Here is a 14505-nt window from a genome sequence, read left to right as displayed (position 1 = left end):
GGCCAGCGGAGACCTGCTCCGAGTAATCTCAGACACCAACAGCAGCTTTAAAACCTACAGCTTTTTTAAAAACACCTTGGCAGCAATAGTAAATAGACGAGTCCTGGTGCACTGTGGTGACACCAAAGTAAACAGAAGTTTTATCGTAATGGAAACGCATCTGCTGTTTCACTCGACTACTTGTTTGAATGTCAAAATACAAGTAAGAACTCTCTTCCTTCCCCCACCCCTGTTCTCCTGTCTGTATTTCTTTAGCAGCTGGAGATGGAGAAAAAGATGCGCTGCCCCATTGCAACTTGCAGGTTTACACGTACACCTGTGATGTGGGCAAAAGAGAAAATGTCTACTCCACGGCTGAGAGGGTCCGCAAGGAGGTTGGCGAGGTGTCTGTCCTGGTGAACAATGCTGGTGTGGTCTCCGGGCACCACCTTTTGGAGTGTCCTGATGAGCTTATTGAAAGGACCATGATGGTCAACTGTCACGCACACTTCTGGGTAACTATGAACTCCTTTCTGCCACCCTTTTTGTCAGTTAATTTTGGGAAATTAACTGCTGTTGCTTAACTCCTGTCTCCTTGAGTTTTGCACTTTCTCCCTTTCATTTGCAAGCTCACCGTTTTGTGGGTTTCCTAAATTACTGTTCTGTTTAACAGGAATGGTGGGGATTAAAATTATTAACAGACAGTTTAAAATCAACTATATCCTCCTAGAATTCAGAGTCTTGTGCCCTTTTCCGTAGCCCTGGATGTGAAGTCCTTTGCAAGCATAACCTCTCAGTCTACTTAAGGTTACTATTGTTAATGAATGACTTCTCAGCCTTTCTCCTGTAGTCTTCTGCCAGCATGTTAGCAGCTTTAAGATCCTGTTCTAATGATGGTTACAATAGCAAACTTGCACACTTCTGGAAAAAATACTTAAATCCCTGCTGGAAATGTTTGAATTGTCTTGGAGGCAAATTCCTCCTTTTGAAGGCTGGGAGGAAAGGCAAAAAAGATTTCTCAAGAAATCAAGCCAAGAACACTTTTTTGGGAATCCTGTGTATTTGTCCTCCTAGCTTTCTCTGGGGGGCTGCTAGTACAGCTAAGAAAATCTTTAATATGTTTCTGGGGTGGTATTGTCTCTATAACTAGCAGATGCTAATCAAGGAGAACAAGCTATGTGATCTTACTCTTTGTGTCTATTCTTGTTTTCCTGACTGGTTTATTTTTAAACTCATGGAAGCGTGGAGTTACATAAACTGGAGTGTTGAAGGAGGGCATGATGCAGGCTTGGGTTAGCATTAGCTGTCAGACTGAGGCCATTGTTAGTATTAAAACTGTTCTTTGGTCCTTCAAATAAGGTTATGAAATCCACTTGCATAACAATCAAAGGATTAAGCAATCTGAAATATACTTCAACTTAAGCCTTCTTTGGCTGGTCTTACCTTTTCATAATAAAATTTTGTAAAATGCCTCATCTTCAAAACTTAGAAGGTCCTACTAAACTTTTTACACATGGAAGTGAAATGCTGTTTCATAACCCTAAAGGAGCCCCTTCAAATCTGTGCCGTGAAACACTTGATGGCAGAGCAGTCTTTTTCCAGTGTATTGTAAAGCTTGCAGGGAGAGTGCTTAAACTTCAGTGCACACAAGGTAGTGTGTTTAGAAACTCTTTTAAACTCTGGAAGTATATTTTAAGGCAATTTGAAAATTTCTGAGAAAGCTCATATGACTTCTTGCAACCAAGAGCTATGTGTGTTCCCCTTCATAAAAGTTAAATTGATGCTTAAGCAGAGATGTGCACTAGTTTAAATGACTGTTATTGATGTGGTTTAAATGCTGAATTGACGGAGTTTCCAAGAACTCTAAATTATGACATCACCATGAATTAAAATATGGGAGGATCCTAAATTCTCCAGCTGTTCTTCCTTCAGGCCTAAGTCATGCACTTATTTATAACATTGTTTTGGAGACCTTTTTAAAGCACCCTCTGTGTGTTCTGAGTCTCTTACAGCAATAGAAAACTAAACTTAGCAAGTATTGCTATGACTGGGTTTCCATAACAGTTTCATTCATCTCAAAATGTTACAGTGTGAAGTAACTTTAAAATGAAAAAAAAAAAAAACACTACAATAAGGTATCGTTGGATCTGAACTGTGGAACTTGAGATCTTGGCTTAAGCTTGTAAGGAGCAGTCAACACCCTTTAGTTTTAATTGAGGATCTGTTCATATGTACACTTCCTGCAGATCCTGTGTCTTGCTTTGCTTTTCCTTTTATTTTTTTGTTGTTGGCAAGGCTTTGTTCCTTGTCTTCCCCTTCATGAGCCCAGAAAAGGTTGGCTTGACCAACAGTGGGTGGACTTCTATTAAAAGTAATAGTACTTAATTCATAAGATATCATCTGAATCAGCTGATTTGAAGCCAACTTTTTTGATGCAAGTCAATGCTGACTTAAATAGAACAATGTGTCTAGATGTGTGAAGTCTTGTACAGCTAGTCTTTTCCACGTCAGCTAAACTGGTGGTCCAAAAGCAAAGCTAATACTCTGGAGCATTATGTAGGCTTTTAACTATTCTTGGAGGGTGTTTTGTCCAAAAAGCTGTTAAATGGGTTTTATGAAGACATGGGTCTTCCATGTCATATAGCTTCAGTAGTTAAGTGTCTGTACTTTCTGAGTTGTTGTTTTTTGGTTGGTTTGTTTGTAATGTGTGATGGGGGGGAAGTTCTTACTCATTCCTTGATCATTACCCAAGTTTCAATGTGCTTCTATATAAAAACCTAAAATGCAGCTCTAGTACTGTCCCCTTGAAACACCTGAAATGGGACTGACTGCCCACTCTCTGTGCGGAATGCAGGTGGTCTGAGATGGCTTTACATCAGCAGCTACAATCTGAAGACTGCCCAACTTCTGTGGTGGGCAGTGACATGAAAGTCTGTCTGCTGCTGTGACCCCAATGGGCTGTGCACCATATCGCAAACTGGCAGTCAGGAGAGCCTTAGCAGCGTGCCACAGCCTAAACAGATGCTTTCCATTTTGCTGACATTCATGATTTGTATAATCCTTCCTATGAGTGTTCTATATAAACATGTCACCACTGCATCATGTAGCAATTTCCACAGCATAAAATCCACTGCAGTATTAAAAACCTGTTATTCCATGCTGTGATAACTTGAATGCTTCTGATATTGAAAACATAGGGACAAAATCCATTCCTGGTTTGAAACAAGCCAGCTCTGGTTTACTATAATTCACAGATGCATAAAAATGTAGCAGGAGTGTAACGCTATCTTTCCTGCCAGTAATAACTTACTTGGCTGCACTTGTCAATTACTGGAACTGAACTTCTGCAGACTACAAAATTTTCTCCCTGTGATATGTCAGGATTCAGATTTGAAAATCACAGTATAAGATAAAGCTCTTGCTTAATCAGTTTTAAGCAAATATAGGAATAACAGTTTTTCTTTCTTGGGGTTTTACAATAAAGCTTAAGTGAAGTATCAAAATACTGTGTTTTAGATTGTGGAACTGTATTTAATAAAAACTGCTGTACAGACTCTTATTTCAGGACAACTTGAGATTCTTGTACCTACTCTAACATTTTTTTTTTTTCTGGAAGAATAATGCTATTGCTGGGTGAGTAGGTATTAATATTGTACATCAGCATAGTACTTGAGAAATCCTTATAGATTTGGTCATTGAATGGGACTTATGGAGGGGCACAGGCAAGGCAATGATAAGGTTCTGAGAAGTTCTGTGACACGAAGGTGCTTCTGTACAGCAGATCTTCAGTATTCAGCTCAGAGAACAGTGATCGGCATTTTCCTGTTATGTGGATACTCCAAAACTTAAAGCTCTTATCCTAGAGGAGTTCTCTTCAACTTACCAAAAGGGGGAAGCAAAAGCATTCAGCTCCAGCCCTGTCATATTTATTAAAAAAAAAAAAAAAATCCATGTAGTGAGAAACTAGGGCCCAGAGCTTGAAGACTTGTATACTGCTGTATTAGCTGGAGTAGTTGTGTTCACTCACTTACAAACTACCTGATTTTTGAAGTTATGCAGGTATATTTGTCTTTGTAAGAGCTGAACAAATCTTCTAGGTGGCCTGACATTGACGTAGGAAGAGATAAATACTATTCAAGTGATTAGGGCATTCATAAATAGTCTAAAACTTAAATGTACCTCAGAAAGAAAGCTAATGCAGAGTTACTAAATCAAAGACCTATTTTTGCAGCTGCTGTAGTTGTCAGTCTCATTAGACTGACAGAATTGCTGAAGCCTTGGAAAATAACACTGGCTTTTAGTTATCTATAATGTATCAATAGTTACATATTGTTGTTCTGGTTTCTTCGTGCTCCATGGTGTTTAATAAAGCTCACTTATGCCTATAGTTTGTTTATTTTAAATATGGAAGTAGTGTACTTAGTGTGCACACTGAATCTTCTACAGAAGAAAAGATAGCTTATGTTATTTGAAAATATACCATGCTGAGTCTTGTGGCCTGTTGGCATAGTGGTTTGATTTTTTTTGTCTTCATCTCTAGGATCTAGTATTTATGAGCAAATATAGACACAATATTCCACTGACAGGCCAGCTAGCTATGTTTAGTATTTTGGATGAGTGGATTTTTTTTTTTTTAATTTCATGATAATATATCCCAAGATGCATTAGCTTACTTGCAAAGTTTAATCTACAAGTTCTTGACTTTTTTTCTTTGAAAAATTAGTTGGATCAAGTTCAAGCAAAACATGTGCATGTGATCCAAAAAGTGTCATCAAAACTAACTCTTCCCTTGCAAAATGATTCCGAATACATGCCTCTAGTAAATTACCCTGGACAGCACATGTGTTTCATATACTGTGGTAGCATGCTGGGTAGTGAACATGAAGGAAAAAGCAGTCATACTCTTAGCTATGGAAATAGTCATATTAGTTGTGCTTAAAACTTAAGTGCTTTGGTACAGTTCTGCAGTTCATATGTTCATGGGTTCATTTCTCAAGAAAATAGAGGGAATCTATCAATTGAGAAAATACTATCTTCCAGATGCATGCTCTAAAAAACTGCACATCTCCATTTTATAAAGAAATGCACTTAACACAAGTTTTAGAAGACAAATGGGTGGATAAATATTTCTGGAGCTTGAGTGGGCACAAGACTACTGGCTTGGAGCTTTCCTCAGAGATTTATTTTATGGTTTACCATAAGCTTGTCTAGCATCGTGTCAAGCACAGTTGTCACCAGCATGCAATCCTTAGAGTTTCAGAGTAGACAGGGGTGAGGATAAAAATTACTCTTCAGTGTCCTCATCAGAAGAGTCAGCAAGCATAATTAGGCAAATTGTGATGGGCTGGTAGGTGGGTCTGTCTTATGTAAAATGCCCCTTCATATGCCTTGTGTAGGAATCATGAATTCAGGCATGTATAATTGGGATTCCAAAGTTCCACAAGTTACTCAACTCTAGTCACTGAGGTCTATTAAGGATGTTCAGTCACGGTTCTCCATCATCTACTCTATCTTGATGATAAATGAGTAGTTACATATCAACTCTGAAGAGTTGAAGAGTCTGAACAAAACAGCTTATAGCACTGTTGACTTGATTAATTAGCAACACTTCCCTCAGGGCAGTGGGAAAATTGTATCGAAGATTCTTTGAACATATTACAACACCAATTTTCCTACATATACTTTATGTGCTAGAGCATCTTCCTTGCGTGGTGGTGAATGCTGACCGCTTTTGTTCAAACAGCAGCTGAATTCATGCATTTCCCTTCCTTCTCTTTAATGAGCTAAAGTATTTGGTTTTCATCCCAGTCAGTTAACAAATCTGAAATGACCATTCCAAAAGTTTTCCTCAAGCTGTTTCAGTTACACCCAAGCTTTTGCATACTTTGGAAATTAATTTGCTGTGCCATGTGAAAAGTGTATGGATCTTAGACTCTCAAATGATGGAAAACAGAGTCTCTGAGGTTGTGACACATGGCTTGTTTGTTGCCTGTAGATCGGTGTCCAAGATGGTAGCATAAGCTGTGATCAGCCAGGTACTTCCATGCAGTAAACTATATGAAGCTTGAAGAGTTTAGGTGAAAACAGTAATGTTTTTCACAGAAAAGTAATGTGGAAGCCCCATTAATGAAAGGGAAGGTTGTCCTGAAGAGGCCATGCCAAGACTTTTCAAACTATTTGAAACATATATGAAGTATTAATCAATTATTAGCGTCTTGGAATTCTACAGCCACCCAAAGTAAAGCTGGAGTTGCAATATAGCTTGCAGAGGTAAGGCAGTTAGGATAATCTCCCTCTTCAGCCTCTGTGACTTTTTCTGGGGGTCGGAGCCTTGTCAGCAAACCGTGTGAATGCTTTCAGGATTGCTCATCTGCTCTGAAGAAATGGTCTTGGATGAGCGATCAGTGCAGCAGTTTAATTCCTGCTTCTTATGGAATGAGGTAGGTTGGCTGAATAAGCAAAAACTTCTGCACTGACTTTGGTCTGATATTATGCTGTTATTTGGGAAGGATTTGGGAAGACAGGAAAACCTTGAATGGAACAGTAGTCTTTGCTAGCGTGGTGCCTAACCTTGCTAGAAGTGGAGAGAGTGGCTCTTCACTGTTTCAGTAAAGTACTCAATCTAAAAGGTTGTGTATGCCTTTTTTGTCCTGTGGAGAGCAATGGAGTTTAAAGTTCCACATTCCTTTATCTCCAAGTAACATCCACTTTTATTTTATGAAAAGCAGCTAAATTAAGGAGATCTCATAATGTTATTAACTTTCTGTAATAACCAAGTGACTATAGCAGGCTTCTAGAAGACCGGACTGTTCACATGCACAACTGTGGAGAAAAGGAATCCTAATCATGATGTGGCTAGTGTCCTGCTAGCCCAGCGTTTGCATTGCTGCCTAAGACCTGTCTTAACTGATCAGTGTGAGTGAGCAATCCTTTTCTGTAGTCCTCAGTGTCATCAATAACCGACTAGTGTCATCCATAACTTGACTAGACAAGCGGAGGAAAGATGAATGTTACGTTTTCTAGCATCATCCCAGACATGTTAGCACTGCACTTTTAAAATCTTTTCTACTTTTAGCTTTATCAGCTGCGAAGTATTATTCTTTCCTAATGCATCTTACTCTTTGATTTTGTTTCTGGGTTGGTTTTTTTTTTTTAGAGGGGAGGGAAGGCTTTTGTTATGTATCTCTAGTACTAAACTTTTCCACAGTCCTCTCTATGTAAAAGCCAGAGCATCACACTCTTGATAAACCTTGCTCCCTTGACCTTTGAGGTTTTCTGGCTATTCACACTGATGGTAAAACTGAGTTACTGATACCTGTCTGTCTGTTGTGAAAAATGGTAGAGTTCTTTCTGCAAAGGCAAACTGAAGCTGATTTATGTGCAATGCTATATGCTTTTGCCTGTGGTCTTAGGCTTCTTAATCTGTTAAAAAAAAAAAGGAAAAGTCTTTCAAAATACAGTTACAATGTAGGTGAGTAGGCACAGACTTTGTGATTGGTGGAATCTCCGTTTGAGGGTTTAGTTTGAAGAAGATATATCACAAACCAGGGAGAGGTTTACATCTGTGCTTACACTTCTGAATGAACACTTTGTTCTTGTAAATAATTATATTAGTATAATGATTTATATGCCAGTCAAATTAACACTTGACATGAGTGAGTTATCACAACTGGGATGGGAGGGCATGGTAGGCCAAGGAATGCTGGAACAGCTGCGGAGCTGAGGTGACTGCCTTGGTGTGAGCCTTTTGAAATTCAAGTTTGTTTGGCTGTTGAATTCTGCACCTAAATGTGCCCTGGTGCTGGTCACTTCTGCCATCTGTTTGAACTTGTGTGACAGCTTCTTGAGCACTCCCCTTTCAGTGTTGGTTTGGAAAAGTGCTTGAGTTTATGTTTAAAAGTAGCTTGTCTGAAATTCCTGTTGACTTAGAATGAAACTACAAGGCAGCTTAGTGCTGGCAAGCTCTCACGTGGGACCACCCCTTGAATCTGCATCTTAGCTTGCACTAGTTTTGGTATGCATCTGATCCTTCAGGGGACCAGTTCAGCTCACTAAATTGTCTGGAGGACAGGGAGGAATGCTGTTAATTTTCTTGGCCTAGTTGATTAGTTTTTCTATTTAGAGACTAGAACCACCTCATCAACATTTCAGACTTGCATTAGCTGGTATGTGTGTGTTGGGGAAAGGATGAGGAGGAATGGGATAAAACCACGTAGCTGTGAACAGGACTTCTGCAACTGTCTAATGAAACCTCATTCTTGAAGAGATTTTCTGGAATAAGATTTACAGACGCTAAATAGTTAAGTGGTCATAAATGGTTCCAAGCTGTAGCAAATCCACCACTGGCAGAACAGTCTGAATGGAACAACTCCACTTCTGAAGGCATTGCAGTATTTTAATTATGCACTATTAAAACCCCTTAGTTAAAGGTATGTTAGTTTTCTGAATACATCAAATAACGGCGTGTTAACAACTCTAGCTTATTTGCCTTGCGCCAAGACTACGATTGCTCTTGTGTACCCTTGAGAGCAGTGATCTCTCTGCCTACTGCACTGTTTGACTTCTCTGGAAATCAGTTGTGCTAATACTGTTTGAATGTGGAAAAACCAGGCCAGAGCAGTTTCGGCTTGTGGGAAATGAGCATAGTTTTGACAGGCAGGCAAAGGAAGGAACTATCTCTCTGTCTTTGAAAACTCACCTCCTAAGAAAGTGAGCAGTTTGATGGTGTTTGGTTAAAATGCCTGTGCAAGTAGGATCTTTGACAATTGTATTAGCTGCTGTTTTGTTCATTGGCTGGTGGTTTTTTGTCATTTTAGCTTTTGTTGGCTTATGAAGCAAAAGTTCACCTGCTAAGACTATTTTATTTTCTGCAGAGCCTTTTTTGAGAGGGTAGGAGAAAGTATGAAAAAGGAGCATCTGTTTTTTAAAAACCTGTAATCTCCATGCATTTTAAAAATGTTACTTCTCATTCAGTGAGTTATTTCATGGTAAGTTGGAGCCTTCTAGGGTCTTACTGTTTCCTCAACAAACTTCGTAGCTAAATTTCCATTCAACTATGAAATCTTCTTTATTTTTCTGTTTCTAAAAAAGACTGTAATGTGAAAAGGGAAGCTTTCCTTCTAATCTTGTTCCTCTTGTGAGATACTCAGTTATGGCATAATCACTCTCCTTTCTATAAAGTAATTGGTTCAAAGCCATGACTTAGTGACTGAGTTGGAGTGGATGAGTAAAGTGATTCACCTTTCATCTGCATACAAGTACTATAACAACAGCAGTTCTGTGGAGGTACTGGCCTTAAGGTGAGACAGTCTTTTTCAGTTTAGCCACTTCTTGAAAAATCTGTTACATAAATTGTAAAACATGAGTGATGACTTCATATTTTCCATGAGTAGTTCTGATGGTACTTTTCTCTAGTAATTTTTTGGAAACACGCAGACTAAAATACCAAGTTTTACTAAATATTCCAGAGGATGACTAAGATTATGGCAAGCTGGAGAAAAATGTGTATTTAGAAGTTGGATTGTGTTCTTGTTCACTGAACAGAATATTCTGAGCTCTTATCTAATAGTTTTTATAAAATGAATTTGTTGTATGAATTTTTCACTGACTCATAGGAGCATGTTTTAATTTTTGTCAAGATTATCAAATAGCTGGCAATAAATAACTGCTCTCCAAATGGTTGGACATTTGCTGCAAACTCGTGCTAATGAAGGTGAGGGACTAATGTGTTTGTTACACTAATGTCAACATGGCTCTGAAACACTACAAATCCTTTGACTTGGCCATTTGTCAGTATGTAAACAAAGTAGAATTTCTAGTCACTTGACTTCAACAGGGCTTAAACCAGCTTTTGTGGAAATGACTAGCCACGTGTTAACTTCTTATATCATTTGACCAGCAAACACTAAAGTCATTTCAAACTTGGTATTTGAATAAATGCAAGTTAGGTCATCTTTACTGACAGATCTGCCTGCGGAAGAATATGAAGTTGGTGGTGCTACCTGCTGGGATTGTAACTTAACTTCCTGAATTTACAGGAGTGTAACTGGGCTGTCACAGCCACGTTGGAGCTCTGTGTTAGTCTTGGGTATATGGAAAACTCAAATGCTGACATGGTAGATCCAAGCAGAAGGATTCACTTTCTTTAAACTACATATTACTTTTCAGTGGCTGCTGCCAACTGTGTAATACTTGCTTTAAATTTAATGTAGTTGTGGTTTGGTAGCTATGATAGTCTGAGAGTATAATGAGATTAATATTTGTGGACAATAAATATCAACTTGTCTAATAAGATGCCTTTGGGCAGGAGGGAAGAGGTCAGCATGAGTACTTTGAAAGCTTCAGTTCTCATGCTTTGTTATGCCTTAAATTTGTGCCGGCTGGAGAAGTCTGCACGTATACATTTGTTCCCAAGTTCCACTTCAGTCTAGACTTGTATCTTGCTTGTTTTGCAGTGCAAGGCAGATGAAACACAGACCTGAGCCTCCAGCAACCCTCTTAGTATGACATCTTACCTACTATTAATCCTTCTCAGCTTTTAGTTTAGTTTCGCATTTGAAATCCACAACAGACAACGTTGGCAACTTATGTTCTGCACTGTCACACTGCTTAAGCAGAGATACTGTCTTTCTCCTTGTTCATTGCTAGCTGTTGAGAATCCAATATGATTGCTCTGTCCAAGCTTTAAAAGCCATTAAAATTCAAAGCAGGCAGAATTATCTGTGAGGGCTCAGAATACGCTTAAGAAGCTGGCAGGAGGGTCTGATTACTGGAGGGCATTTAATAGCCAGAGGGACATCATTATTTTTTGAAAACAGTATGGTATGATGTTCTGGGCTGAACTGAAAATATGTTATTTCCACAAGAAATTCATCTAGGTGCTCTGCAGTGCTTCATTGGACCCTCTCTCCAGCTGAAAGGACTTGAGACCAAAGAAGGATAAATAGAAATAGAACAGACACTATTTCATACAGAGCAGGGTAATTTATTACAGGCAAGAGCTCTTGTAGGGGAGATACAGGAGAGATGGCAGAGGAATCAGCATCCTTTCCAGTTAGGTAAGATTCTGTGTTGATAAAACTTGCATTTAACATAGGGACAAAGAGTGCAAAGTCTCTGCTGGCTTATGAACTTATTCCTCTGCGAGAGGAAGAGGAGTGAGCTATTGAGCAGGGAGTTGGTATGCTTAAGTGGAGAATCAGAATGGTTGAGGTGGGAAGAGACTGGTGGCCTAGGACTGTGTCCAAATAGCTTTTTAATATCTCCAAGGATGGAGATTTCCACAGCCTCTCTGGGCAACCTGTGAAAATGTGCTTCATTTTTTTTTTTTTTTCATATGAAATCAAAGATTTCCGAAAACTGTAAGGGAGAGGTATAAATATACAATTAGTGATTTAAACAATTACATATATTGCTGCATATATGTGAAGAAGTAATACATCAAGAAAGTGATATCTCCAAGTACAGATGAAAGCAGACAAGTTGGTATGCATGTATGGTAGTATATATATACAAGTATGTGCATTAAAGGCAGCTAGGTACTTCCACAGAAATGACTGGTAGCATATAGTCATTAGAAAGATCAGACATTTTACAGGACAAGCCTGACATCTGAGGGTGGAAATAATTTAAAAGCATACAAATCTAAACTCTGTTTCCTCTTAGGAAGAAAGAATATAAAAGTTTTCAGGAGCAGAAGGATGGAGACTGCATACTAGTAATATAAAGGCTCCAACTTCCACTTGCTGGTATAGAAATAACAAGGATAGTTGAGCTTGAGTACCTGAACTTCTTCGTGCCTAGAAAGCATATAAAGCAGTGGCCTCTCTAAACAGAAGTGAAAAGTTCTTAAGGAGAAATCAAGGCCACCTTTGGCTGTGTTATATGTACCTAAACCCCTGCCCTAGGTAAAGGTGCACTCAAAATCTAGAGTGATGGTAGTGGGGATGCAGGAAAGCTTTATGTAAGAGAGCTGGGAGTTTGATTAGCAGTAGACCACTGTGATGGTAGCTTTTGCACCTTAACTCCCAAGAAGAAAGTTTCTGAAGCAGGAATTGTATTATTTAGGTAGTGTTCTTGAATACTTACACTACACTTCAGGGGAGAACAAAGCTGGTTTCTACTCCAGGCTTAGTTATCCAATTTGGGGTCAGATCCCAGGAAATGAAGCCCTTAAAAGAAAGGGGAAGGGGAGACAATGTAGTGACATGATAAGGCAACAGTAACAAAAGTTTCTGTTGCAATATTCTTCCCTAAGCAGTTTTCATATCCCATTCTCTGTAGACACAACCCAATTTCAACTAAGCCTTGTTAACAAACTATACAAAAGGCAATTTAGCCAGGCAATGTTCAGTTGCCCTAGGCATGGCATAATTACTTCTAGTAGTAAGGAGTGGAAATCAATGATTAATGTTTGAGAGATAGCTAGTGGTGTTAGTTTCCTGTGATTTTTTTTTTTTTAAATGGCATTACTTATCTTATCTTTACTGTCTACCCATTGTAAACAGCTTCGTTGCACTCAGTTCTGATTAAGGAAACTACTTAATTTAGTTTCAGCTTTCTTCTGATATACTCAACATGAGTTGACTCCATGTAAGAGGAACCACTACAGTAATTGAACCATTCACAGGAAACAGTGGTAACTATTTGCTTTGAAAATTGAAGAAATTTTGCAACTGGACCCTAAATACTAAATGCTAAACAAGTTAGTAATGTAAATATGAACTGTAGCACACTTGTTCTTTAGCAAATGGCACACCAGATGTTTGTTACTACTAACAAACACACTTACAAACTTCAGTAAATAAGATTTAACCTGGTTTTGTACAACTTGGTGCTTCTCAGCTGATTAAACATGTTTGTTGAGAAGCAGGGGATTTTATGTGTATGGATCAGTCATGAGGGTTGAGAAAACAGGAATGTTAATTACAAACATGAATTAATAATGAATTAATAAACAAGTGAATCAAGTAATAGTTTATGCTTTTACTAAGCTAAGACTTCATGTACTTCAAAGCAGTATTTCATGCAGAGTTGGAGAAAGGTAAAAAAATGCTTATTTCTATGTAAATCAAATACAGTCTTAAAGGAACTGATGTTGATTTTCCTTGTGACTTAATTTTTCAGAGTATTTGCTTTACTTTGTTGCCTTCACCTCTTAACCTGGGTAGATCTTATCTGTAGTTTCACTCTGCAAATGTAGGATATCTAAAGTATGGGAGGGTGAGGGGGTGGTGGTGGCTTTGCTTCCTTGTTACTCGGCATCATTATAGACTCCTGTTTGAGTCTATCTTGTTCCTTCATGAGCTTCTCGTTGCAAGGCAACTGTAACATTATTACTGTGCATGTATGTTAAGCATTAACTGCTGTTGCAGTTCTATATTAAAGGAATCCCCATGACCCCAAAACAGTGGGTTTTTATGTGAAGGACAAATAAAGCTTTAGTGAGAAATTGAAGGTTGTGTTGCCTGCCAGAAGCTAAATAACTAAGGAGCTCCTTTTGAAATTAAGTATTGGAAGGTCTAGCTTTTTTTTTGTTTTGAACACAGAGCCTGTTCAAGGCACACTTGAGGGCAATCCTTGAATAGTTTCCTTTTGAACTTTTAATACAGCTGTCTATGGAAGCTTGGCTTGAGGATGTCATGTTTATCTCCTGATCCTTTTTGCTCCAAAAGGATCTGGGTGGACCCATCAACAATCCAGAGAAATCTGTGACTGTCTTTTTTAATTCATTGCTTTAGGAAGACTGGATAATTCTGGTCTGTTTTTCGTTACAGCTTCTTAAGTATAGAAACTGAAGATCAAAAATAGTGCTAATTTCCACAGTGATTCAAACATTTAATTAGACAGTGGCTAATTAACCAGAAGGGGCCCAACACTTCTTGAAAACAGTCAGCAGAGACATCTGAGCTCCTTTAAATCACAGCTTTGGTCCCTTATGTTAGCAAGGTCAACAGTAGTTGTAGACTTCTGTCTGCCTTCTGTATTCAGCCTGTTACTGGCAGAGCCATGTCCTTTGTGCTGTGCAGTCTCTCTAGTGTTCAACTTGAGACTTGGTAATTTCATGTAGTCTCAGCATGGTTACTAATCTCACCTTAACCTAATATTTCAGAGATGCTTGTATAATGGAATGTAAGAAGGATGTGAAGATAGTATGGGAAAAATATTTGAGATGATAGTGCAAATGACAAGTAATCACTCTCAGTTCTGATTGGAACCAAATAAAAAAGCTAGAAGGAAAACAAATAGTTAAATCCAGGCTAACTGCATGATTTGGTGCCTGAGAAGGCATTTTGGATATTATAGCCTCTAACTTGAATAAATTCTCCTGTGAGAGTTACACAGTTCTAGGTTATACTCTCAAGGCCTCTTCTGAAACTATTTGGCGATGGCTTTCACTGTAATTCTGTAAGTAAAGTTTTGCCCTGTGTTTACAAAATGTATTTAAAATGGGTATCTTCTGCAATAAGCTGGTCTGTATGGCTGCAGCTGAAAATAACTTCAGTATATTTACTGATAAGGTTGCTG

At 38.6% G+C, this 14505-nt stretch overlaps 1 protein-coding gene across 1 annotated transcript in view; it reads left to right on the top strand.

Annotated features, from left to right (window-relative positions):
• Positions 1-255: 255 nt before the first annotated feature.
• The window catches only part of RDH10 (retinol dehydrogenase 10), a gene marked incomplete at its 5' end in the record, with an annotated part of 24079 nt that continues 9829 nt past the window's right edge, over positions 256-14505 (top strand). The window contains one exon of the mRNA XM_010174914.2: positions 256-494. Coding sequence (XP_010173216.2) covers positions 256-494 — 239 coding nt within the window. The remainder of the gene's footprint in view (positions 495-14505) is intronic.

The sequence above is a fragment of the Antrostomus carolinensis genome, unplaced genomic scaffold, assembly GCF_000700745.2.
Source record: "Antrostomus carolinensis isolate BGI_N321 unplaced genomic scaffold, ASM70074v2 scaffold16839, whole genome shotgun sequence".
In the NCBI taxonomy this organism is placed as follows: Eukaryota; Metazoa; Chordata; class Aves; order Caprimulgiformes; family Caprimulgidae; genus Antrostomus; species Antrostomus carolinensis.
The sequence above is the reverse complement of the archived record's forward strand: the minus strand, read 5'-3'. Positions and strand labels throughout refer to the sequence as shown.